At 36.2% G+C, this 26,940-nt stretch overlaps 2 protein-coding genes across 3 annotated transcripts in view; one reads left to right on the top strand and one right to left on the bottom strand.

The window, feature by feature from the left end:
* Positions 1–18,655, top strand: part of ptpn4b (protein tyrosine phosphatase non-receptor type 4b) — a 39,136-nt gene extending 20,481 nt beyond the window's left edge. Inside the window, exons 14-27 of one of the 2 annotated variants that reach the window (XM_039682217.2) lie at positions 985–1,119; positions 1,193–1,348; positions 7,411–7,570; positions 7,647–7,727; positions 8,654–8,710; positions 10,901–11,057; positions 11,189–11,361; positions 12,595–12,685; positions 12,772–12,833; positions 12,924–13,070; positions 13,350–13,478; positions 13,559–13,707; positions 13,798–13,933; positions 16,630–18,655. In XM_039682217.2, the coding sequence (XP_039538151.1) occupies positions 985–1,119; positions 1,193–1,348; positions 7,411–7,570; positions 7,647–7,727; positions 8,654–8,710; positions 10,901–11,057; positions 11,189–11,361; positions 12,595–12,685; positions 12,772–12,833; positions 12,924–13,070; positions 13,350–13,478; positions 13,559–13,707; positions 13,798–13,933; positions 16,630–16,728 (1,732 nt within the window). In that variant the 3' untranslated portion in view covers positions 16,729–18,655. Of the gene's footprint in view, positions 1–984; positions 1,120–1,189; positions 1,349–7,410; positions 7,571–7,646; positions 7,728–8,653; positions 8,711–10,900; positions 11,058–11,188; positions 11,362–12,594; positions 12,686–12,771; positions 12,834–12,923; positions 13,071–13,349; positions 13,479–13,558; positions 13,708–13,797; positions 13,934–16,629 lie in introns of both variants that reach the window. The other variant, XM_039682216.2, reaches the window with a different exon arrangement.
* Positions 18,656–18,951: 296 nt separating this feature from the next.
* Positions 18,952–22,167, bottom strand: krt97 (keratin 97). Its single transcript, XM_039682219.2, has 8 exons — positions 21,684–22,167; positions 21,279–21,361; positions 20,847–21,003; positions 20,134–20,298; positions 19,931–20,056; positions 19,468–19,688; positions 19,318–19,367; positions 18,952–19,186 (listed from the first exon to the last, which is right to left on the bottom strand). Exons 1-8 carry the CDS (start codon positions 22,104–22,106, stop codon positions 19,080–19,082), a joined length of 1,332 nt encoding a protein of 443 aa, XP_039538153.2. The 5' UTR covers positions 22,107–22,167; the 3' UTR covers positions 18,952–19,079.
* Between the last annotated feature and the right edge of the window lie 4,773 nt (positions 22,168–26,940).

Raw genomic sequence — 26,940 nt, 5'->3', positions numbered from 1 at the left:
AAGTAGCATGTGTATGAACTAGGCAAAAGGGTTTGTTGTAAGCTAATGTTTGTTTAGCGCTACTACAGTTGTTTAGTTGTAAGGAGTAACTTAAGTTTACAGAAAATAACATTTTCTGTGGAAACTAGTTTCTGTGTAATCCCTTTTTCAGCTGTTTCTTCGGAAAAAGTAAAAAAAAACGATTTTGTTTATAGTTTTTGGGAGTAGCATGTGTGCAAACATCGTAACAGAAAAGAGTGGGTTTTTTTTTTTTGCTAGTTTCGGTGTTGCTTGTAACCTTTTTCTAATGTTTTGTACACATTTGTAAAATGTGCAATGTCGGTTTACATAATTATGTGAAATATCCCGAAATTGTTAAACTCTATGTTAGAAAATGTTCATGGTTTTTCTGGAGTTATGAACATCGTAACAGGAAACACATTCAAATAGTTTTAAAGCTTTTGTTAAAAAAAACGTAAAAATGTACGTTTACTTTTTTCCGCAATGTTACTAAAAATTAAACTAGCAAAGATCTTATTTATTTATTTATTAATTTTTATTTTTTTCGCCCCCCCCCCCCCCCCCCCCTCTTCGGAGGAAAACTTTATTTATTATTATTTAAAAATATATATATTTTTATACAGAAACTGTAATACATTTTTTAAGTACATACACAATAGAGCAAAGATCTTTTTTAAAGAGTGAAATGTATTAAAAAACAAAGGTGACAAACAACTTTTGCTTTTAAAGTAGTACTGTTCTTACTATAACTATGGAAGATCATATAAAAATCGTAATTCTTACAATTATGTTATGGAAAATGTGCCATGTCGGTTCACGTCAATGCTAAGTAATGTCACATTAGTAGTGGTCCTGATATTTTCAAAAGCAAACAATTCTGATCTTGTTTTACATTGGAAATGATACAATGTTTCTTGTGGTTCTGGTTGATGGAGCAGGTCGTCGCATTATAAATGATCTTTTGTGAATCGAATGCGTTTCCAGGTCACCTAGCAAGCCTCTGGTCAGGAGACTGATGAGCGGTTTGGACTGGGAGACCGTCAGCAGGAATTCCCTCTCGGACGACCGACTCGAGACTCAGAGTCTGCCGAACCGTTCTCCGCCGGACTCGCCCGATCAGTGAGTTCACACAAGAGCGAACGTCCCTACATATGCAGGTTCATTCACTTACACAGTTTTGTTTCCTCAGCAGTAACTCCGTGTTTACCACAGAGGGCGCGCGGGTAAGGCCGTCCTCCATCGGCCACCTAGTCGATCACGTGATCGATGACTCGCCATGCCAAACGTTCACCAATCACAAGTCCGCATCCTCCACGCAGGCCAACAGCATCAGCCTGGACTCGACACCGTGAGTTTCGAACTTTTTGTCTTGAGCGCGCAAGTCTTAAAACAATATAAATTAAATCTTTATCTTACAGTACATTTTTAATGTTTTAAAAGTTTGTTCTACTAACAACTTTAGAGTGGAGTCATTTGTTTTAATGATTGATTTAATATAAACGGCAAGTTTTATCTACAGTATTTTTTTAAAGCATGTTCTTCTATTACAATGGGCGAATACTGGCTGTAGATGATGTAATGTACACTATGCAATTTGTGTAAAAAAAAGTTGCATTTTTGATGGTTTTGCTATTTCTTTGGGCCTAACATTTTGTAAATCATTCCGAAAAAACATGTTAACAATTTAAAACGCAAATTTATAGTTTACACGTAATGTTGAATGAAGCCGCAGCCTACATTAGGGCTGCACGATTATTGTGATCATGAAATCTCAAAGACTGTGATTATGTATGTCTGTACTCTTACACTGTTCTCAATGCTTTGGTTTGGATGTATGGACCCTTATTATGTTACTGTGTTAGTGTGGGGCTATTTTGAGCCTTGTTAGTGCAATTAAGAAGCGATTTCTTTTTACTTATTATATGCCCCCATATACTAGCATTATACGCTAAACAGTTTTTAGAGATAAAACTCTTTACATTCGATTATCATGAACGTGTAATTCAATGTGTAATTAGACCAAAGGTTCATTTTGCGCTGGAGTTCTCCTTTAAGTGTGAAATGATTACAATTTTAAAATATATTTTAAAAGTTGCCAGCCTACAGCAGCGTTTTGGTCATTTTCATGCCCCCCAGAATTTTATGTATATATATATATACATATAAACAGAGGCTCTGGTTTTAAACAAAAAAATCTGTTTAATTTAGGGATGCATCGATATGAAAATTTTGGCCGATAACCGATAATTCTTTATATTTGAAAGCCGGTAACCGATATATCGGCCGATAAATTTAAATCCAAATTTGTATCTAATTTTGAGAGCCTGATTACAAAAACAAAAGTCTCACAAATAAATCCATGTCCCAAGCGCACGATTATAATGATGTTCTCATTATAGTGTTGTATAGGTGATATGACAGATTTGAGCTGCACATGTTGTACCGAACCGTATTTTTTTTTTTTAAGAGATTTCAATCATATTTCAAGAAATTCAAAAACATAAACAGTGCTCAACAAGTGTCTCAGCTGAAGGGAATAATACATTATTTATCGGCTTTAATATATCGGCCACATTTTCCATCCAGGCCGATAACGATAACATTAAAAATGAACATATATCGGCCGATACCGATACGCTGGCCGATATATCGTGCATCCCTAGTTTAATTCTTGTAACATTAGGCTATTTTAATTTATATGCTGTTTATTGTTGATGATCACGTTGTTTTACCTATGCATCTGCTTACATATGAGATCGCTGGTTTCTGCTGCTTCTTTGCCTGTGTTTTGGTCTGGAGATTCTGTACTCATTCAAGAGATGTGCAATAGCGCCCCCTTCCTTATAACGGCGATAACACGAAATAACTCGTCATTGGCAGGGAAGCGCTTTCTCATAAATGACGAGTTAATTTGTCAATGGCAGGGAATGAGTTAAAATCTCTAATGTTAGGCGTGATTAATTGCATAACAATGTGTGAATAATTCAGCACTATATGAGACATCTGTTTATCACAAACTCTTCAATGACTCAATTGTCTTATTTTTAACCAAGATTTTGATCAACTTGACATATTAAGGGGTTTTTTGTCGTGAGTTTCAGGCTATTGTGAAGATAAGCCACTTAAATGTTTCCCCAGTATAGCTCGTATGCAAAATGCTATGATGCTAAAACTTGCTGCCTCTGTTTGACAACCACATTGCATTTGTTTGCTCGTACATGTCCTGTAAAAGTTCTAACTGGTCACTTATTAATTACCCCCTTTAGTTATATAGTGTGCAGTCGGACAGTTGTGATGTATGTATTCAAAGATTACACAATTCTAGGTTTTGATCTGCTTAATGATGCGTTTTCGGCACACAAGGGCTGGACTGACACACTTTGAGTCATCAAAGTTTCCGTTGTGAAAGTTGTTCTTATTTTAGCACTGCACTCTCGCTGGCAACCTGAGGTTTAATATCGTGTGACCACATATCTCTGACGAAAGGACACATTGTTGGTTAGGCACTATTTTCACACACGGTTAAGAAGCAGGTTTTCGAGCTAGTGGAAATGTTGTGAGCTTTGTGGTGGGCACAGTTCAGTGTGTTACTGTGGCAGGACCGATTGAGTTCACACTGGTGAACCCAACATTATTTTCCATTGGAATAAGCTCTGACCACGCTTAACACATTTCCTTTCTCAGATCGTGACACCAATCTCGTTTCGCAATGTCAGAATTTCCGAATCAAGGCTGTCCAGTACACCCTCGACTCATTGTGTGAGTTTTCATGTTCTATATGAAGATGAGTCGTGCTTATTACCTGAAATAATATGAAAAGAAATTCCTGTACTTGCTCGGTGAAATGTGATCAAGTGTTCCATTCAAAATTCAATAGCCTAATCAACATTCAGTATGCAAATAAATGGAAGAAAGTAAGGACCAATCAAAATTCCGTATGCAAATATGACTATGACATCATTGCTAGATTGTTTTTTGTTAGATATTTTTAAAAGCTGACATTTTTTTTAAAGTTAGTGCTATTAACATTTAAAAATGTACATTTAAAAATGTATTTATTAATTGATTTATTTGTTTGATTTATTAATTAGATAAATTGGCAAATTTTATTTCTAGCATAATTGTAAAACAAAACTGTTTATTTTATGCAAAACAAAAGGTTTAAATTAAATATTACAAGATTTTACAAAGTGAGTAAAAAACAAGTGATATTGACATTCTTTTTAAACAGTTTTTATGGATTTGTATTGCTTAGTTTTTGCTGGCCTCATTAGTTAATCGCTAGTGACATTTCTCAGCAATTTTCATTATTATTTCTTTAGTTTATCGCATAGATATTGCAGCCTTCTAGTGTAGTTAATTATTCGTAAAAGCATTTTTACGCAAACTATCGAATTTACGCAATTCGTATTACTTATGTTTTGTATGGGTCATTGTTTGTTTGCTAGAAAAATCGAATAGTTTCAATATAAGACCCAACTAATAGCTTTATATTTTTGTTGCTAAAAGTATTTGCGGCTCTAATGTTTTGTTAATCTTTTTTTTTTACTCAAGCTAAAGAAAAATTGCGCTTACTTATTGCATTTAATTTTAATGCGCAATTTGCGTTTTACGCATAAAATGTTAGTTAATAGCTAGTGGCATTTCTCTGCAATTTTCATTATTATTTCTTTAGTTTATCACGTAGATATTGCAGCCTTCTAGTGTAGTTAATTATTCGTAAAAGCATTTTTACGCAAACTATCAAATTTACGCAATTCGTTTTACTTATGTTTTGTATGGCTCATTGTTTGTTTGCTAGAAAAATCGAATAGTTTCAATATAAGACCCAACTAATAGCTTTATATTTTTGTTGCTAAGTATTTGTGGGCCGCAAATACTTAGCAACAAAAATATAAAGCTATTAGTTGGGTCTTATTGAAATTATTCGATTTTTCGAGCAAACAATGAGCCCAACAAAACACTAGTTTGCGTAAAAATGCTTTTACGAATAATTAACTACACTAGAAGGCTGCAATATCTACGCGATAAACTAAAGAAATAATAATGAAAATTGCAGAGAAATGCCACTAGCTATTAACTAACATTTTATGTGTAAAACGCAAATTGCGCACTAAAATTGAATGCAATAAGTAAGCGCAATTTTTCTTTAGCTCGAGTAAAAAAAAAAGATTAACAAAACATTAGAGCCGCAAATTGCGGCTCTAATGTTTTGAATGTAAAATGAAATGTTAGTTAATAGCTAGTGGCATTTCTCTGCAATTTTCATTATTATTTCTTTAGTTTATTGCGTAGATATTGCAGCCTTCTAGTGTAGTTAATTATTCATAAAAGCATTTTTACGCAAACCAGTGTTTTGTTGGGCTCATTGTTTGCTCGAAAAATCGAATAGTTTCAATAAGACCCAACTAATCGTTTTTGTACTTTTAGTTTATCAATTTAATAAATTAGCTTTTACTGCCCTAACATTTGAAAAGTCGCCGTTTTCTTCAAATTCAGTGTCTAAATTTGTATGTTAAGTGGATCAGGAAACTTGACCTAAAACCCATACGCGATCTAGCACCAACCCTCTATTTATTTCGTCTATTTAGTGTCGCGTTGCGTTTTCGACTCGACACATTCAACTGTCACAACCCACATTTAAACGACACAAAAGGCGAATCGGATGTCTCTTCCTTCAGCCTGACAATTGAAACAATCCTGGTCTTCGTTTTAACGGTGACATTTTTTTTTTCTCGCCTCGTTGTTTTTATTATGTAAATGTCCTGGAGACCGGGGCGCTGAGCGCTGTCTGTAGACTGCAGAGCAGAGGGGCTTTCATGCTTGAAATCAGAGCATTCATAATGAGACCCACACACACACACACACACACACACACACAGACATGGCTTCTCTCTGAGGCAACAGTCCCGGGTCTTAATACTCTCCGCCTGGTATGCAAATACTGCGAGCTTTGATGAATTGTTGGAAATCTTTACTAAACACCCAGCAGATATACAGCTCTGCTCATGCCTCCTGCTTCTTACTTACAGAACATAAATCATCGTTGTTGCCTAGGCTACGGCATTTTATGAAAAGTCTGCAGATGATTATGAGGGAATCAGATCATCTTACCCATGATCCTTGGATGGTTTACAGTTCAGTTTATCCCTGTTTACAGGCAAGGTTCCCACGGATGGTCATGGAAAAAACTGAGATTGGGAAAATGTCAAATTTTAGACTTGAACAGAAGAGGAGTGAATTAAAGTTGTGTCTAGTTTACGATTGGCTCTGAAATATTCCATCTGCTAGAAATTGGTAATCGTGCACTACTGAACATTTTTTTTTATATTTTTTATATTAATAAATTTGTGATGCCTACATTCACTTAAAAGTCCCCTGAGTTTTTTTTGTTTAAATTAATATGAGTTCCCCTAGCCTGTATATGGTCCCCCAGTTGCTAGAAATTTCAATCGGTGTAAACCAAGTAAAAGAGTTTCACATGTAATATCTAGCTATTTCATATGCAAGCATGTCAGCCAATCACAGCAGTGGGCGGTTCCACTGAATCCCACAGCAGACACGCCCCTTCAAATCAGAGGCTCAAATCAGGCTAGGAAAAATGCCTTTTATTTCTAAATTATGACTAATTTTGATCTAAAAAACACTAATATTATAAGGGCAACCCAGGAAACATTATAAAATAATACAATAACCCCATGTCAGGGTATCTTTAAGTGACATAACATTGATAAAATCTATAGATTTGAGCTTATTTAAAATAAAAATGATATTTAAATGCTTATGTAAATAAGAAATTAACCACATTTATTTGCTTATCTGTATTGATCAGATTACATTAAACTTGTATTATGACATTTGTAAATAAATAAATAATTATTCATCTGTAGATTGCACAGTCTCTCTACATTAAGGTATGATGAAATATACAAGTGAAAGCACTTCTAGAACAAGGAAAAATGTACGGCGGGGCTTGATTTGCTATTGGTCGATCTCGTGTGAGTGACAGCAGGTTTGTCCCGCCCTCATGCCAGTGAACTCACCATCAGAGAAGACAAAAAATGCTGCAGGAGGGGAATTCATTTTGATGAATTAATTTAAAACAATAATGATGTTCGTCAATAAATCATTTATAATAAATACTGCAGTATTCCGTAAAAAAAACATGAATTGTCCATTTTGGTTTTATAGTGACTTTAAATGGGACTAATGTGGAAGGGATGTGATGTTTATTCCTCTAAAAATGCAATAGATGGCGCTATACACTTACACAAACACTCTTTCACACAAATCATGGACTCTTACATGAGTTGTCAAATGTTTGAATTATGCAATTCGTTGGCGTTACCAGCCACAAATGCAGTATGTGATGTCTTCAGTCATTCACCTTCGCATTATTGTTTTTTTCAGGTCTCCCGATGTCACGACCGATGAGCAGCCACCCGCTCTGCCCCCAAAACAGTCCAGAAAAGAGCCTCTGACCCACAACGGCAGGTCACAGTCTCAGCACGAGCTGGACGGCCACTTGAGCGAATTATACAACGTACCCGCGTCGTCGGGAAAGAGCATGGTGGGGAAAACTGTCTTAAACTACATGTGTTTGTTCGTAGCGGTTTGTTTGATTCACATTGTCTTTGTTTCCACAGAATGGAGCCGTGCCTCATGACAATCTTGTTCTGATTAAAATGAGGCCGGATGAAAACGGACGATTTGGATTTAACGTTAAGGTGTGTTTTTTTTTATCATTCAGCTTTATGATTACACTGTTTATAAGCTCAAATCGAATGTCAGATTTTGTAAATGCTAATTTTGAATGTATGTACATTATTAAAGCATATTGGGACAGATAGACATTTAGATGAATGGCAGATGAGTTAACATGCTGTCAGTGTGCTATCAAAGGTCTTCCTTCAATTTATGATCATTTATAATTCATAAAAATAAATTTTTAACAATAATATTGTTGGCTTGAGAAGGACTTATCATTATACAATAAATAATTGAGTGTAAAATTAAATAACTGAAAGTAATTCTTAATAGTGCGTTTTTTATATTTGAGTAACCTTTATGTATTTATGTATTGCAATCAAGTGTGATGCATTGTGTGCTTATAAATGTGTGATGGATGGATAGATAGTTATAGAGATATATAAATGTAGATATTAAAATACTAGTGCTGTAAATAGTTAAACCTTTTATTTTATAAATGTTATTTTATAAGTAAATTTTAACAATATTATTTTATAAACTTATTTTATAAATGTTACATTTTTAGAAGTATGTATTTTTTAAATAACAATTTTAATGAACCGTTTAAAAAAATGTTAACAAAATTGTAATTACTGTTTTAAATAATATTGTTTTAAAATATATATTATTTATTTTTTACATATAAAGTATTATCTTAATTACAATTTTATAAGACGTTAATTAATATGAATATATATTGTATATTAAATTGTAATTATATTTTATATATATATATATATATATATATATATATATATATATATATATATAATTACAATTAATGTGTTATGTGTGTATAAAAATAATATTTAGCCTATGTATTTTTAAACATTTATTCATTTATTTTTAATATTTTATTTATATATTTATTTATTAGTGAAATAATTCTCCTCTTCATCCACAGGGTGGCGCTGACCAGAGGATGCCCATCATAGTGTCCCGTGTGGCTCCAGGAACTCCGGTAAGTTTATGCAGGGCCGGCCCGAGGCATAAGCGAACTAAGCGGCTGCTTGGGGCCCCCTGGCCACCAGGGGGCCCCCTAATCGAGGTTATTTTTTATTTTTATTTTTTTAGATGACTTAAACAAGTGACATAAATCAATGAATGAATGAATATGACTGAATGAATAGTTCAAGACAACAAAATTCTGATTTAATGGTCAATATACCTGCCTACAAGTTACAACTGCTGCTCTGTCTGCCAGCGTTTAAGTCATACGCATAATCTTCTAGACACCTCGCGCGTGCATAGACAATTCGTGCGCAACTGCGCCTAGTCACGGTATCGGTCGGTTTAAGTTGGAGAAAATAGCCCGCAGGAGAACTTATCCTTCAAGGTGTAAGGGTAGCAGTTTGAATAAATAATAAACATAGCAGTTTGAACTCTTCTCCACTTTATTATACCACACATCAGATCTCCAAACACCCGCGACACTCCAGTAGCCTAGCAAGTGCGCACGACCCATCTACGGCAAGCCCCGAGGGGGAAAATACATTGCATACACACATACAACGAGCGCCAGAACATCATAACCGGTATTATAGTAACAGACTGTGTTGATTATGTCATGTACTATATAACAAAGTCTGTTACAATAATAATAATAACAATAATAAAGATTTTGAGGATAGTTACTCTGTATTGAGACAGTTGAGAAATAGGCTAGTAATATTTTTAGTTTTCAACAATAGCTGAGACCCAGAAAGTTTTTTTTTTTAATTTAGTTTTTTTTTCATGTCATCACATTGTTTAAAGCATAATAAACAAATGGTAAAAAAAAAAAAAAACCTTTTTGAAAAATTATATTTTATTCATATGTAATACTTTGTCCTCTGTAGTGGACACCAGGACTCAGTTGTTAAAATTAAATGACATACAATGTGTAGGCAAAAACAATGGGATTTTTTTTCCAATCACCAATACATTTTGGGGTTTCAGGATTTTTTTGAACTAAAATTTGTATAAAGATGATTATCAACTATGTTATGAAAGATATAATGGAATTAATTGATACACCAATTTACTTTATGCAATATATGGGTAAAATTGGCATAAATTAATATTCCCATTCAATGCAAAGTATCTATACACTGTATCTAATTTGCACATTAATGTGTTCTTGGAGCAACATTTAATGAGGAAAGAAGTGTAAGCATTGGCGTAATAATAAGCAACATTTTAATAATAATATCTAATATGTCATAAGAATATTGACGTATAATTTATTTACATATTCACTTGTTATGTCTCCCAGAATGCCTGATAAACATGATTTATGTCCTGATGTTCTCTACAGTGGACATGAATGAAATCAATGCCCTGTAACGGAAAGTCATTTTTTTCATTTGAAACCCCATAACATTTTCATGAGATGTTGGTTGATGAAATACAATTTGAAAAGTAGTTAGATTTAAATTATAATTACAATATATTACCATATTTCAATAAGAGTGCTACATTTGATCACTAAATTAATGTTAGACATTTTTAAAGACCAAGGAGAAGTTGTTTTCATGGTGAAACCTCCAAACATTTGGTATCTCTGTATTGCCCTGAATGTGCTCTTTACAGGACATCCAGAAAAAAAAATGTGACAGAATGTGGTGTCAGAGAAATACACTAAAATATAATGTCCACTACAGTGGACAAAAGTCTATTCCTGGGTCCCAGGAGGATAGGCCAAAGTATCATTGCTCTTACGTTTCTAATTTCTCAGTTTTGTCATAATTTTAGCAAATAATTTATTGTATATGTTTTGAGACAGTTTTAAGACTGTTTTCAAACTTTTTTATTTAAGTAGGCATCTATTTTTTTATTAATACATAACCTCAGTGTATTCATTTATAATGTATCATTTTTGCGTGACATTTATGTCAATAATCGTCAAACACAGGTGACTCCGCGTCGTGGGAGGGGCCCCCAAATCAAATTCTGCTTAGGGCCCCCAAAAGGCTCGGGCCGGCGCTGAGTTTATGCGTCACACTCAATCTCAATTAAAGTCACACACCCCAGCCTGATGATGACTGACTCTTGACTGCATCCATTCAGACAGGAATATTGAAGTTCATTATTTGAAAAGCATTAATTCAATGCTGACTGCATGTTGATTTCTCACCCTAACCCTTCATCTGTGACCTTTGACCTCTCTCAGGCTGATATGTGTATGCCACGCCTCAACGAGGGCGACCAGGTCGTGCTGATTAACGGACGCGATATCTCAGAGCACACTCACGATGACGTGGTAATGCTAATTAAGGCCAGCTGTGAGGACCAATCAGGAGACCTCATCCTTCTCGTCAGGCCCAATGGTATGATCCACCTGAATGGAGCTCCAAAATTCGTTTTTTTTTTAATAGTTAGAATTATATTATTATATAATTATTATTATTATATAATTATATTATTAGTATAATTATATAGAATTATACTTTTCCTTCAGCCATTTATGATGTGGACGAGGAGCAGGAGAAGTTGGATCTGGAGCCAGATTTCCAGTACATTCCAGAGACGTCCAGTCTAGAGCTGTGCCACTCCGAGGCTGATAGTTTGAGGTCCTCAATACAGCTGCTGAAAGACGGGCTTTCCAGCGGTACCGTGCTTGGGCAGTTTGATGTAAGTCAGCTGACACACACTTTTCTATATATATATATATACATGCATACAGTAGTCTGAAGTGGATCAAGACAAAAATGGGTATTGTTCAAAATTCATGTTAAACTTTTATGAAAGGTTTTGATCCACTTCAAATGTTGACTAATGTGGATATTAAAATATATAGTAATTAAATGGATAGTTGACTTTGAAATAAATTTTTGGTATGTTTTAGCTTACCACAAGGGCATCGAAGATGTAGGTGTCTTTGTTTCCGCAGTGTTTTCAATTTTTATATTTTTAGGTCAAAGGTCAAACCGCTCTTGTCTGTCATATAATGGAGGTCTATGTCTGTCTTGTCTGTCATATAATGGAGGTCTATGGTCACCACCTCAAAGAGCATGCACAGAGAAGTCCAAATTAAACATAATTCAATGACTCATAAATGTAAGTACACATTGATGACCTAAGACACGAAACGAGCAGTTTGTGTTAAAAAAAAACGATCAGTATTTATATCGTTTTTTACCACGTCCAAGTGATCAAGAGGTAAAACAAGAGGTAAAAACGATATAAATACAGTTTGTTTTCTCACGCAAACCGCTCGTTTCGTGTCTTAGGCCATCAATGTGTACTTACATTTACGAGTCATTAAATCATGTTTAATTTGGACTTCGCTGTGCATGCTCTTTGAGGTGGTGACCATAGACCTCCATTATATGACTGACAGACTCAAACGGTTTGACCTAAAAATATAAAATTGAAACTAATGTGGAAACAAAGACACCTACATCTTGGATGCCCTTGAGGTAAGATAAAACATACCAAAAACTTATTTCAAAGTGAGCTATCCCTTTAATATATATATATATATATATATATATATATATACATACTGCTGCACTGAGTCTGAGTTGTGGGCTGAATCACATTCTAGTCATCATTTCCTGTTGTTCTTTTTCCGGCTGTCTCGATTATGTCCTGTTTGCTAAGCTTACTGTTTTTATGTCATGAACTTGTACTAACCAAAAGCTTAATTTAGCTTGTTTATTAACAATAAATAGGTTAGGAATCAAACATGCTAATGTTGCACAATAACATACAGTAAACAAGACCAAGTTAAATTGGTGTTATTTTTATTTTTCTCATCAAAAGTGTCTTAATATAGGTGGAAATTGTCTTTTTTTGTATTATTTTTTTTTTATAAATATCCAAAAACATTTGTTTGATAGCAATTATATTTTACTCCTATAGCAACTGTACAGGAAACGTCCTGGGATGTCCATGTCATGCGCCAGATTGCCACAAAACGTCTCCAAAAACCGCTATCGGGACATTTCTCCATGTGAGTGCACAGCTTGTGTTTGTGTTGGACTCAGAAATGTTTTCATGATTAGCTGGATGTTCATAACAGTTTATTTTGTGACACAGATGACACCACTCGAGTTGTATTAAAGGGGACGGATGATTATATCAATGCAAATTTTATCAATGTGAGCATCCTTCTCAGATCATCTTGAAGTTATTTTGGTAATGTTTTGTACTTCGAGAGTGATAATCTGCATATATATGTGTGTTTTCAGATGGAAGTCCCCAGTAAAGGTGAAGTAAAGCGGTATATTGCCTGCCAAGGGCCACTTCCTGGTACATGCTCTGACTTTTGGCAGATGGTGTGGGAACAGGGCGCCACCCTTGTGGTCATGCTAACGACACAAGTTGAACGTGGCAGGGTATGAATGTATTTTTTTTTTAGAAGATAAAATAAAAATTGGTATTCGCACACGTAAAGGTGGTAAAAGTTATGTTTTTTTTTGTCAATGAGTTATTATTTAATAATATTTTAAGAGATCTTCCGTAATTAGATTAATCGTTTATAAACCCTGGTTATAATAACAATAAACTATTAGTAATATCATGAGTGCTTTGTGGAAAGTAAGTGCCCCATTAAATTGCAAAAAAAAAAAACTAATTTCTATTGATTATCTTATATTGGACATTTTCCCTTTTAGGTGAAATGTCATCAATACTGGCCAAATGTTTCTGCAAATGGCACCTATGGAGGGTTCCAGGTTACATGCGTGTCGGAGGAAGGGAACTCTGCGTACGTGCTCAGAGATCTCACTCTTACGCACCTGGAGGTGACGAATCTCTTCAAATGTTCATTATCGATTAATGTAAATAAACTTAAGTGCTAATGTCTGTTTGGATGTTTGAACAGAGTAAAGAAGAAAGGCAGATTTGTCAGATGCAGTACTTGGCGTGGCCCGATCACGGCGTGCCAGATGATTCGTCGGACTTCCTGAACTTTGTCAGTCAAGTACGCAGCAAAAGAGCCGACACTCCAGATCCTGTTGTGGTCCATTGCAGGTCAGGCCTGGAAAATGTCCTGGCAGAATCTCTTAAGTAAAAACAAAAACACCATGATTTGTTTATTGACTCCACCCCTTTCTCTTTCAGCGCCGGGATTGGTCGCACCGGGGTGCTTATCACCATGGAGACCGCTATGTGTTTGATAGAGAGCGGTCAGTCGGTGTATCCCTTAGACCTCGTGAGGACCATGAGAGACCAGCGTGCCATGATGATCCAGACTCCCGTGAGTACGCAGAAGAACAGCCCACTTTAGGGGCTTTCGCACTGGAGGAAACTTTTTCTAGTTTCTTGAACTATTGGCGGAAATGCCCACTTTTTGGCATGTTCGCACCACAGGAACTGGGAAGGATTTTAGCTATAGGAACGCCTTTAGCTCCTACTTCAGAGTAGGGTCTAACCCAGCACAATAGGAACTACCTACCAGTGACATAAGTGTATGCTGATTGGCCGAACACACTCGAAAGTATGGAAGCTTGTTTCCGCCACAGAATAAAAAAAAGAAAAAAGATAAATGCGACTTTTTATCTCACAATTGCAAGTCAGAATTGCGAGAAATAAAGTCGCAATTGTAAGATATAAAGTCGCAATTCTAAGATATAAAGTCGCAATTGCGAGATATAAAGTCGCAATTCTGAAAGATAAAGTCGCAATGGCGAGATATAAAGTCGCAATTCTGAGAAATAAAGTCGCAATTGTGAGATATAAAGTCGCAATTCTGAGAAATAAAGTCGCAATTACGAGATATAAAGTCGCAATTCTGAGAAATAAAGTCGCAATTGTAAGATATAAAGTCGCAATTCTAAGATATAAAGTCGCAATTGCGAGATATAAAGTCGCAATTCTGAAAGATAAAGTCGCAATGGCGAGATATAAAGTCGCAATTCTGAGAAATAAAGTCGCAATTGTGAGATATAAAGTCGCAATTCTGAGATATAAAGTCGCAATTCTAAGAAATAAAGTCGTAATTGCGAGATATAAAGTCGCAATTCTTAGAAATAAAGTTGCAATTGCGAGATATAAAGTTGCAATTCTAAGAAATAGTTACAATTGCGAGATATAGTCGCAATTCTGAGAAATAGTTGCAATTCTGAGATATAAAGTCGCAATTGCGAGATATAAAGTCACAATTCTGAGAAATAAAGTCGCAATTGCGAGATATAAAGTCGCAATTCTAAGAAATAAAGTCGCAATTGCGAGATATAAAGTTGCAATTCTAAGAAATAAAGTCGTAATTGCGAGATATAAAGTCGCAATTCTTAGAAATAAAGTTGCAATTGCGAGATATAAAGTCGCAATTCTGAAAGATAAAGTCGCAGTGGCGAGATATAAAGTCGCAATTCTGAGAAATAAAGTTGCAATTGCGAGATGTCGCAATTCTGAGAAATAAAGTCGCAATTGTGAGATATAAAGTCACAATTCTGAGAAATAAAGTCGCAGTTACGAGATATAAAGTCGCAATTCTTAGAAATAAAGTTGCAATTGCGAGATATAAAGTTGCAATTCTAAGAAATAGTTACAATTGCGAGATATAGTCGCAATTCTGAGAAATAGTTGCAATTCTGAGATATAAAGTCGCAATTGCGAGATATAAAGTCACAATTCTGAGAAATAAAGTCGCAATTGCGAGATATAAAGTCACAATTCTAAGAAATAAAGTCGCAATTGCGAGATATAAAGTTGCAATTCTAAGAAATAAAGTCGTAATTGCGAGATATAAAGTCGCAATTCTTAGAAATAAAGTTGCAATTGCGAGATATAAAGTCGCAATTCTGAAAGATAAAGTCGCAGTGGCGAGATATAAAGTCGCAATTCTGAGAAATAAAGTTGCAATTGCGAGATGTCGCAATTCTGAGAAATAAAGTCGCAATTGTGAGATATAAAGTCACAATTCTGAGAAATAAAGTCGCAGTTACGAGATATAAAGTCGCAATTCTTAGAAATAAAGTTGCAATTGCGAGATATAAAGTTGCAATTCTGAGAAATAGTTGCAATTCTGAGATATAAAGTCGCAATTGCGAGATATAAAGTCACAATTCTGAGAAATAAAGTCGCAATTGCGAGATATAAAGTCGCAATTCTAAGAAATAAAGTCACAATTGCGAGATATAAAGTTGCAATTCTAAGAAATAGTTGCAATTGCGAAATATAGTCGCAGTTCTGAGAAATAGTCACAATTCTGAGAAATAAAGTCACAATTGCGAGAAAAAAAGACAGAATTAAGACTTTTTATCTCACAATTCTTACTTTTTTTCTCACAATTGCGAGTTTACATCTCACAATTCTGACTTCATAACACATAATTGCGAGTTTATATCTTTTCTGAAATTCTGACATCTTTTCTCACAATTGTAAAATATAAACTCGCAATTCCGAGTTATCGGGCCAATTATAAGAAAAAAAAGAATTTTTTTTCCTCTCAGAATAGTTTATATCTCACAATTCTGACTTTATAACACGCAATTGCGACTATATATAAATCAATCATGACTTTATATCTCGCAATTCTGACTTTATAACACGCAATTGCGACTTTATAACATGCAATTGCGACTTTATATCACGCAATTCTGACTTTACAACACACAATTGCGACTTTATATCACGTAATTCTAACTTTATATCACACAGATATATCTTTATATATATAAAGATATATCTTTATATCACGCAATTCTAACTTTATATCTGAAATAAAGTCAGAATTACAAGATGTAAGCAAAAAAAGTTTCTAATATGAGCTACATAGTTGACTTGCTAAGAAACATCTAAGTTTATAAATATCGCAGATTCGATGCAACAAATCTTGAGAGGGATTGAATTGAGTCAAAAATTGCATTCAATGATCTGGTATACATAGTTTTTTATACATGTTTTTATCCTGCAGCTGAGTCACTTCATTTCCTTTTTGTGTGTTTGCAGAGCCAGTACCGCTTCGTCTGCGAAGCGATTTTGAAAGTTTACGAAGAGGAGATTGTAAAACCATGCGAGACTGAGCCTCCGGTCGAAAAGGAAGAATGAACACCACCCTTCAGCGTTTCTGAGTTTCTTCTGTGATTTACAACTACTGCCTGTGAGATCTGCGCTCAGCTCGCTGTCGCCCCCTGCTGGAAGGCAGTGGACATGACTGCCTGCAAGCTAGAATACAGACGAAAAAGCACTACTGCACTTTACAGCGACAAACAATGACTCGAGGGGATTTTTCATTTTTACGAAAAGAAAAAAACACGCAGTATCAGGTTATCGATTTATAGGTACTGTTATTGACGTTAATTATTTGGGTCGGAGAAAGAAATGAGCTTTTGCTTTCGTGCCAAAAGCTGAAATGAGCCACAGTCCATGTCAGAATTAACTTTTGCAACTAACGACAGCATTTTAATGGTTATTTATTTGTTTTTGGGTTGTTGTTTTTTTTTTTTTAACAGTTGACTTAAAAGCAACAGGTGCTCGCCCCATTATCTTTTCTTTTCTTGACCGTCACTGTTTTGTTTTAACGTTTAAATCGTTAACGTACATTTTTTGTTTTGTTTTTAATCATCAAACAAAAGCAGTCCACCGATGACGCTTTTATTGAGACACTTTCATTCGTTTTTACCCTGACGATTTTGAGGTTGTTCGCAAAGGTACTTGCGTAAAGTACTTACGATACTTAATACGGTTTCCATGGTATCGTTACGGTTCTCTCTAAATTTAGTGAAGTTATCAGGCACCAGCTGCGTTGAAAATGAGCCATGGTGAAGATGTGTCTTGCTGCCAAATTTCACAGCTGTTTGCCTCTAAAACCAATTGGTGCGTCGCGTTGGCTAATCGCTATTTATTGCAAGGCTACGTATAGTGCGTAAAACGCCTGACGTTTGTATCGTTAAATATGCATCAGGCAGCTGTTCTGCTCTCAGATCCACGTTTGCCGGATCTTTGAAGCGTTTTATTTAGAAATTAAAGCTGTGAATTTCACGTTAGCTTCGTGGCGGACACTGCATACTCGGAGTATGTACTCAAGACTAATTGTTTAACGTATGATTTAGTCTGTGGTCAGCATAAAGATCGTCACATAGTCTCAAATCCCAGTTTTCTTCCATGTCTACAATCCAAATTTCCAAACTTCTATTGCAAGAAGTCGATTACCTTCAGATTTAAATAGTTCGCCCTGTATGAATAACTGTGTTCTTTGTTGAGTAGTGATATCTGCTCCCCTCTCTGAACATACAGGTTAATATTCTGCTTATCATTTTTTATTCTTATCCATATCTCCTCTTCTCTAACTGGTTACCCGTTAGCTATTACATGCAATATACTCGTAAGGTGGTCATAGTTCAGTTACTACTTGCTATGGCTGTAGAGATGAAGGCATTTACAGAACACATTCAGCATTTTATTCACCATAAGTGCAAAATTTTTACAAATGCTTATTGATCGATGAATTTAACACGATTTTAGTTTGCAAAACATGAAGTTCTCATTCTGAAGGGAAAGGATGCGTATAAATTGTGGAGCAAAACGTTTTTAATGCGACACCATCTTAATTGTTCGCGAACTTTTCCCCCCCGTACGATGTTTTGCGGTGCCATTGCGCAAACGAATTGGCGTCAAGGACCAATCCCGCCCACCGTTTTGAATGTGAGCCGATTTTGCTTCAGTGTACGTCGTTATAGCGCAGCAGCTAGAAATTTACTACCGGCGTTGCGTCGGAAGTGGTGGTATTTTTGTATTTAAGGAAAAAAACGAACGAAAAAAAGGACAGCACTTTGCAACTGACTGTGGTAGTCAGCTGTGCTACTGTAGAATTTATACTGTTATTGTGTGATGGGGAAAAATATGCCGTTTAATTATTTATGTTGAACATTTTTGTCAAATACGGACACCTGTGGGGGGCTCTTAACTACATAGTGTCATATGTGAAATATTTGTAAATACAATGTTATATATTAAAAGTGTTCTGAAAAGATAACTGTGGTTATTTTTGTTTTAGTGCGTTTTTAAAACGTCAGAAAGTACTTAGCAAACTGTTTGTCGTGTTTGTATCTTTCACAGTTGTGTTTGTATGTCTGTGAGAGAGCGAGTACGTCTTTTGTACAGAATGTTTTGTTTCTTACTGGCGTAAACATTGAAATTGTGGTTAAAAAAGCTGACTCGTCTTTTGGCGCTTGTGACACACGTCAAATCAAATATAATGCACCTCAAACTCCTTTTTTCAGTGTTGTTTGTGATAAATATCGATCATTCAAGAATGAAAGAACAAACACATTTCATTTCGCAGCTTGTCTTTTTTTTATTTCATTTATCTTAGGTTTTTACATGAGGTGTTGAACAGGGTTCATTTATTGAATTTAATTTAATTCACGCTGACTTTATGGATCTCGTTGATGTTGTTTTTACTTCTTCATGACTTCTACGTCAACGTCCTCTGTGCGAGAAACAACCTTCCCATCAATCACCTCTTCGATTACGGTGCGAACGCGCTTGGTCACCACTGGTTCATCTGGAGAAGAAAAATTACGAAAAAAAACTATTACTTTAATATATAATATTTTTAAATAGATTATTACATGCAAAGTATATCGCTTTTAAAAAATGTCATTTTTCCTCAATTTAAAACAAAAAAACACTTACGCTTGGGGGGAGGAGGAGCTACAATCTCTACAACTTTGATTGTCTGTCTCCTGTAACACAAAACGTTTATTAAATTTCGAACAACACGATCTTTAGAAAGACAATAAGGTTAATTCGTTTTATTTATACATCTATCTATATCAGTCTTACTGAATGTCCTCTCCATCCAAAAGTCTCCTGTACTCGGCGATCTCCATCTCTAGTCTGGTCTTGATGTCCAGAAGCAGTTTGTAGTCACTGCCCTGTCTTTCGATGTCAATTCGCATCCTAGAAAGCTCCGCCTCCAGTCCGTTAATGACGACCTGCAACTGGTTGAGCTGGAGGCTGTAGCGTGACTCGGTCTCTCCCAGTGTGCCCTCAAGAGCCGCTTTCTGTAATATCATAAAGCGTAAAAGAGCGGTTGGGGGCGGGATTATGCAAATTAAATTGAGCAAATTGCTCCCTCTAGAGGCAGCTAGTAGGAAATGTTCTCTTTTGCATATTATTAATCAAAGCTAGTAGACCTTTGAGCATTGGATGATAATTAGGGGTGTTGCTATGGATATTAGATCATATAAAGCTCCCCCTAGTGGTTGAATTTTTAAATTAAAGATAATACACGTTTGACTTTTACCATGCTAAGTTGCGACTGTAGTTCGATCTCCAGGTTCTGCAGCGTTCTCCTGAGCTCGTTGACTTCACTGCGGGACATTGAGAATTCTTCTTGTCTGGTGGTGACCGTCTTGTTCAGTTCGTCGAACTGCGGGGAAAGAGGTTTGAGGTCAACGTCTAGCTGATTGGCTATCGCAGACTGGATTTATAACAATGAGTACTTACTTTGCCCTTGTACCAGGTCTCCATGTCTCTGCGGTTCTTCTCGGTGATGCCTTCATACTGCTGACGGATCTCCTCCATGATGCGGGCCAGGTCTTGCTGAGGCGCGGCGTCAACCTCCACGTTTACGCTGCTGGAGGACATTTGGGCGCGAAGAGCTGCGAGCTCCTACAAATCAATGATACACATGTCGTTTTTCATTCGTTGCATATTTTTAGAGAATGGATTGAAAAGCGGGAATTGCTATTGTTGGAGAAGTTTGCTCTTTCAAGTAGCAATGGTTTGTTCTCCATCCATCTCTACATTATACATTATTGATGGTAATGGGCGCAAAATTTGATTAGCATAATTTTGTAGGCAATAAATGGTCTGTTGTCAAAATCTAGCGATTGAATGAATGAAAGTCGCTTGTCTTCAGTCCGATGAATTCACATAGCCAACTTAAAAATTACTAACAGGATTCAAAACTCTCAGTGGTGCAGATTTCCACTTGAATTACTGGATTTTGCCAAACAATGGTAGAAATATGACCACACCTTTAGGCTTTGAACATACGGTAGTTCAAAGAACTCCATGACTTCAGGTTATAGTAATTACAGGACTAGCGTTACAAATAGAGCGTATAAAATTACACTTGATAAGAGAAGATTATTGGTCTTGCTTTGCTCCACCAGGTTTGCACTACCTGGAGGACTAAATTTGGTTTTTGATCTCACCTCTGCATGGTTCTTCTTCAGGTAAATAAGCTCCTCCTTCAGACCCTCGATCTGCATCTCGAGATCTGAGCGGCTCATGGTGAGGTCATCCAGAACCCTCCTCAGGCCAGCGATGTCGGCCTCCACGGACTGACGCATGGCCAGCTCATTCTCGTACCTGAAGCCGCCAAGAATAGCAATGGTTAGGATGGGAATTCAGATGAACTGAAGAGTTAACTTTGGGTGTGACTCATAAAAAGAAATCCCGCTGAGGAAATAAAGCATCTTTGATTGGTTTGCTGGTCTAGGCTGGTTTAGATGTTTTTTCATCATGGAAAATGCTGGTAAGTTTTAATAACCAGTATGGGATATGTTATTAAAATCAATACCGACTTCATGAAAAGAGGTTTTAAAGGAGAGAATTTGAGGGTGAAAGTTTTTGCTTGTGCTTACTTGACTCTGAAGTCCTCAGCTGCCAGTTTGGCATTGTCGATCTGAAGGATGATTCTGGCATTGTCCTGGCTGGCGATACAGATCTGAAGACAAACAGATGAAGAATTGAGACTCAAATGCAGCTTATGAAGGTAAACCAAACATTTTACATTTTGCATTGGTACAGTGTTTTAGATATATATAAAGTCAGTTTGAAAATCAATTACTATATTAATATATTACTATAGATTAGATTACTTTTTATGTTCTCTGATCATTTAGCTATATATATAAAATCATATACATTTAAAAATATGTAAATCGTAAAAGTTCAACATTTTTATTCAGATATCTCTTTTTTGATAAGAACTGTGATAACTTATTCCACATTAGATTATATAAAAATAAATATGTCAAATGACTGACTTTTCTGCGCAGATCTTCAATGGTGGCGTAATAGTGGCTGTAATCTCTGGAGATAGGGGTTCTCTTCTCGTACCACTCCCGGATCTGGCGCTCCAGCTCCGCGTTGGCTTTCTCCAGGGAGCGCACTTTCTCCAGGTAAGTGGCCAGACGGTCGTTGAGGTTCTGCATGGTTGATTTCTCGTTCCAACCCACACCGAAGCCATTGTCGCCCCCGCCGAGCGCGCTGGCCAGGTCGAACCCGCTGCCGTTGCTCTGTCCGTAAGAGACGCGCACGCTGGAGCCCCCCGCACCTCCGTAGACACTTGGCGCACGACCCACGGCGATGCGCTTGGAGTATCCACCGCTGAGAGAGTGGGAGCTGAAGGGACGAGAGCTGGAGCTGGACATGCTCTTGCGTGAAAAAGACTGAGTAACCTGAGTCATCGTTTCCGTTCCTGTTGCCTCTGCGTTTTGTTGGACACCTCTGACAGCTGCGTAATGGTTTAGGAGAGCTGAGGATCTTTTATAGCTACAATTTGGGTAAGGGGTGGGGTTATTTCACCTTATGTATGATAATGATTATCGGAAAACAATTAAACAGGTGTGTACAGGGTGTGCTCATGAAATGGCACTGGACCCTGAGGCACGCTTAACCTGATCGACATGATTTTATTAATAATCATGAATTCCCTGGAGTTTAAGAATTCATGGGTCATGATATAGACATAACAAAAGAGTACCACTTTCTAACCTGATATAGGGCTAAAAGGTTCAATAGTTTTGCTCTATATAGGCTAATTCATAATTGCGGTTGCGGTGTGACATGCTTTAAAAAAATAAGTTTCATGCATGCTGTTTTACACGTCAGTGCATGCGACTAAATTAAATATTCTAAGGATTTGAATGTTTATATTAAGTATTTCTTACATTGTAAAAAAAGAGAAAAAGTTGCTGCCTTCAATTTAAGCACAATGAACTTGATTGTTCAAGTGACGTCAACTTAAATTACATTAAAATGTCTTTAACTCATCAAAAAAAAAAAAAAAAAGTTTAGCCTTTTTTATAGCCTAAGTCAGAAGGCTAATGTAAAAACATCATAACTTTATTGATCATATATTTTTTTGTTTTACAGTGTGGGATTTGATTACTTAATGTAATAATGAAATATCGTTCCCATACCTATCCAGTGACCGTGATAATGATAAGGTGGTTGTCCTCTTCGGTATTTGTAGAATGAGGACTTTAAGCCACAAGTTCAGTATCTCAGTCACTCCACGCCCTGATTAGATGTGAAAGTGTGTGAGAAATATGCTTGATTTGACAGATTGCCACTAAACAGGCCATGTGCCACTTTAGACATGATCTTAGCTCCAGAACTGTTGTCGTGCAACACAATTATTGCGCCATAAAATGATTCTGACTGACTAAGCGTTTCAATGAAAATGTGAAACACGTGATAATCGTTCAATAATAAAGAAAAGGCTCGCGCAAGAAGTGCTTGTAAATTTGAACTTTTACTTTCCCCCAGTCATCCATTATCAACCTTTTCTAGTAAAGTATTCTAAACTTTAACCAGCCCTAAGGCATGGCAAAAATTACATTTTTTTTAAGAGTCCTAGACACGCCGTCGTGTTCACTAGTCCATATGGCTCTGGTCCATGTCTGTGTGCTTAATTGTTTTGTCTTTCACCTTTCCCTTTGTTATTTCTTTACCTGTCGCAGACTAATTCATTCGGAGCTCATTTCTCATAGACTAATGAGGGAGTGTCTAGTTCTCCGAATCTTTCCACTCCCTCGTGCATTGCTTACTTCATTCAGACCAAATCCTCAAGAACTTTCTCGTTTTTCACGCGGATCTCGTGACCGTTCATCGCCCGAACCATCAATCGTAATCGTTCCCCTTTCACACACTTTCGTTTGCTACATCAGCAATGCTAGGATGGGCTTTGGCGTCATGGATTCCTTTAAACCCATTTGTTGGTAGTGATTTCACTCATTTGAATATTTTATTTTGATTCCGGTTGATCAGCCGGGTTTGTTAGGAGACTGGGGTAAGCTAAGTCAGCATGGCCATATGACTAAAAAAAATAATAAAACTAGCCTACTTGGGGTTAGCTGTCTCATCAATAGGTTTATGTCAACTGAATTATTTAGAAATACTAGGCTATAACTGATTATAGCAAATAATATAAAATAAAACAAAAGTTAAATAAATATGAACAATTAGACAACAAAAATAATTATAGGCTATAGAAATGAATTACTTTTCTTTGCATGACACATTGACATTACAGTAGCCTACAGATATAGCGGACTTGCATTCGTTTCATCATTGGACGGAATAGAGCGCGGTAACGCATCATTTAGAATTTCCCGGGAAAAACGTCCCGACTCCCGAGGCTTTCATTTAAAAATCAGTCTACAGGCGGACAACCTAGGAAGTTTTTTTTTTTTTTTTTTTTTTACTTTCTTTACAAGCTGTCCATATATTGGCAATAAAAAAGGAATGAATATACAAGAACATTCTTACAACACAAAGAACATTTAAATAATAAAAATTCAATAAATAATAATAAGAATAATGAAATAAAAAATGTCTTATCGCATATCAGTATCCAATATCATATATGCAATCTATGTATAAAGATGTTTGTTTTTTGTGTTTAGTTTCGGTCCCCTGTCTAAGTAATGACCTTTGGGGAGAAAAACTCGCAGAATTCAAATGTAAATGCGATACTGGGCCGTGGTTTCGTCGTAAGGTGATACCAGGGGTAAATGGTAATCAAAACAACAAAATCTTGCATCAGAAAGTGCACTGGATTGCTTTTTAAGTGCAAGCATAAACATAGAATCAGTTTACTATAAATAAGAGTGTAAAGTGCGGTCCATAGGCCTATGTAAAACACTCATCGACAAGTTTTACAAGTCATTTTCTCTTACACGCTGCTACCTGTCGGACAATAGCCAAATCCAAGCTATGTTGCGTAAGCTATGTCCAAGCTAAGATGCATCACTTCTGTTTACACAGCAAAGGTCATGTGGGTTATATTAAAGGTCAATTTAACGCCTCGGTAAGCCAAAAACCAACGGTTCATTTCGTCACCCGGACCTGTCTGACGAGTCTTAAGTGTCGTTTGACTTAATGTGCCCATCCTTGTTTTGGTTTTAATCATCAGACACTCCTCTACATAATTGTTTTCTGAGACTTGCAGTCTCTTTTCTCACCCCGAGCGACTGCCAATCAGTGTCAAAACATATTAAAGAATTCTTTTGTGAGGGGTTTCACTTCAAAATGTGACTTAGACCCTTTACATGCAAATGTTTTATTGTGGCGATGTTCAGGCTCTCAGCTTGATACCTCAATGTGGTTGAATCTTATGGTTGACCTGCTGTAGTTTTTGTGCCATTGTATTTTTTCACTTGAGATGCTGATGTAGTCTAATAGTGTTTCTCATGAATGTTTATTATGTCTGATTTATATAAACCTTTAAATACCAAGATAAGTATGATGAGATCATCATTCAGTATGACAAATCAATCTTGATTTCCTCTTCAGCATGCAGTCAGTTCATTTTCAGTTCATCTTTTTAAATTAATTAACTAGGCCTGTATATAAAATGACATATTAGAAAATATAATATAATATAATCTCATAAATTATTTAAAATAACCCTCAATGGCATGAATTTTATTTCAGGGGGGGCATTTGCTCACTATACACTCTAAAAAATGCTGGGTTGTTTTAACCCAATTTTGGGTCAAATATGGACAAACCCGAAATGTTGGGTTAAAAATGTAATGTAAAAATTTAACCCAACGACTGGGTTAGTCCATATTTGACCCAAAGTTGGGTTAAAACAACCCAGCATTTTTTAGAGTGTAGTGGGTAATTGGACAGGTGCTTGTGGCGCCACACTGAGGTCGAAGGCGGCATTGCTTTCTGGGGTCTCGCACTTGGGGGGGGCTCCCGTCAGGCCCCGTTGACCCCACCCCCAAAAAACACTGTCCGCAAACCCAATGCCCAATGGTCGTTTGCATGTTTTCTGAAAACCGGGACAAGCCCGAGATAATAAAAACATTGACTAAAGGTTCAAGTCATGTCAGAAATATTATACGAGTTGAGCGCTCATGAACGCCACCACAAAGTCACAATTACGACTGGGAAGTAATGGCGGAAGCAAGTTGTTTTCAATCATGATTAATCTATTTCTGAATGTTGAATGCATTGTGTAGGAGAGATCAAAGTTTACCAGAAAACAAACTGACAAGGGGCCAGAAAACACAACTCATTTAGCCAGTTTATGAGCTGATAGGCTTGAGTGACCAAACTATTTCCCATTTTCCCATCATTCTTTGTGGCAACATAATAATAAACAAAACAAAAAACATCATGAGTTTCCCAGGAGGACTTGAATGCACCATGTGGTCCTAATATGCATCCTAATGCATATGCATATATTTTTATATAAAGTTGTTTACAAGTGATATTTCTCTTACCAATTGGTGGCACTGTCTCTCATGAGGCCTTGCTTCCCAAACAAGGGGCCACAAACACTTTGGCCCCTCATTTGATTGGACAGACATGTCAGGTGAAATAATATATATATGTATGTATATATATATATATATATATATATATAGGGTTAACAAATTATAAAAAAAAAAAAATTTAATATTTTAAATATATATTATGTTATATGTGTATAATTTATTCAATTAAATCAATTAGATAATGAACATATTAAACATTTATTATATACAACTTTTAAATGTCTGTGTAGAACGACACGCTTTCAAAGTCACTGTCTCTTTCCATTGACGACATATAGTTATTGTTAAATACATGTCTTTTGATGTGGCTGTTGTGAAATTGCTGTTCTTTTCATGGCTTTTGATCAGGTTTCGTGTGGTTAGTGCGGACACGCAGTTACATTGTCCGATAATAAAGCAGACGAACGGGATGATGTTTCATGTTTGCGGAACAAATGTGCGTTTTTAAGTGGGAGTCATGAATATTTGTTTTGGCTGATAAATCATGAGTTATTTAAAGACCGTTGACAGATTGTGTTTCGATTTACATTTTTGCCTTTTTACTGTTAATCCTGTTTGAGTGTTTGTCATCTTACCTCAACTCTTGCTTATTGAAGCATCTCTTTTTAAATCACCTCTTCATCAGCTCCTAATAAAACAACTGAGGTGTAACATTAAAGTCTTTAGCGACTCTAAACTGGTTTTTGCTCTAAATTCCACATTGAAAGTTCAAATAGCGAAAGTAACA

Source organism: Pimephales promelas, chromosome 2 (assembly GCF_988280905.1).
Source record: "Pimephales promelas chromosome 2, fPimPro1.hap1.1, whole genome shotgun sequence".
NCBI lineage: Eukaryota > Metazoa > Chordata > Actinopteri > Cypriniformes > Leuciscidae > Pimephales > Pimephales promelas.
This window is presented reverse-complemented; position numbering and strand designations above follow the sequence as displayed.

Coding starts and splice junctions, on each gene's coding strand:
- krt97 (XM_039682219.2), bottom strand. CDS start 22,106: ATGACTCAGGTTACTCAGTCTTTTTCACGCAAGAGCATGTCCAGCTCC. Junction 21,004..21,278: donor GCTGAGGACTTCAGAGTCAA/GTAAGCACAAGC, acceptor TGGCGGCTTCAG/GTACGAGAATGAGCTGGCCA. Junction 20,299..20,846: donor TGAAGAAGAACCATGCAGAG/GTGAGATCAAAA, acceptor ATTGATTTGTAG/GAGCTCGCAGCTCTTCGCGC.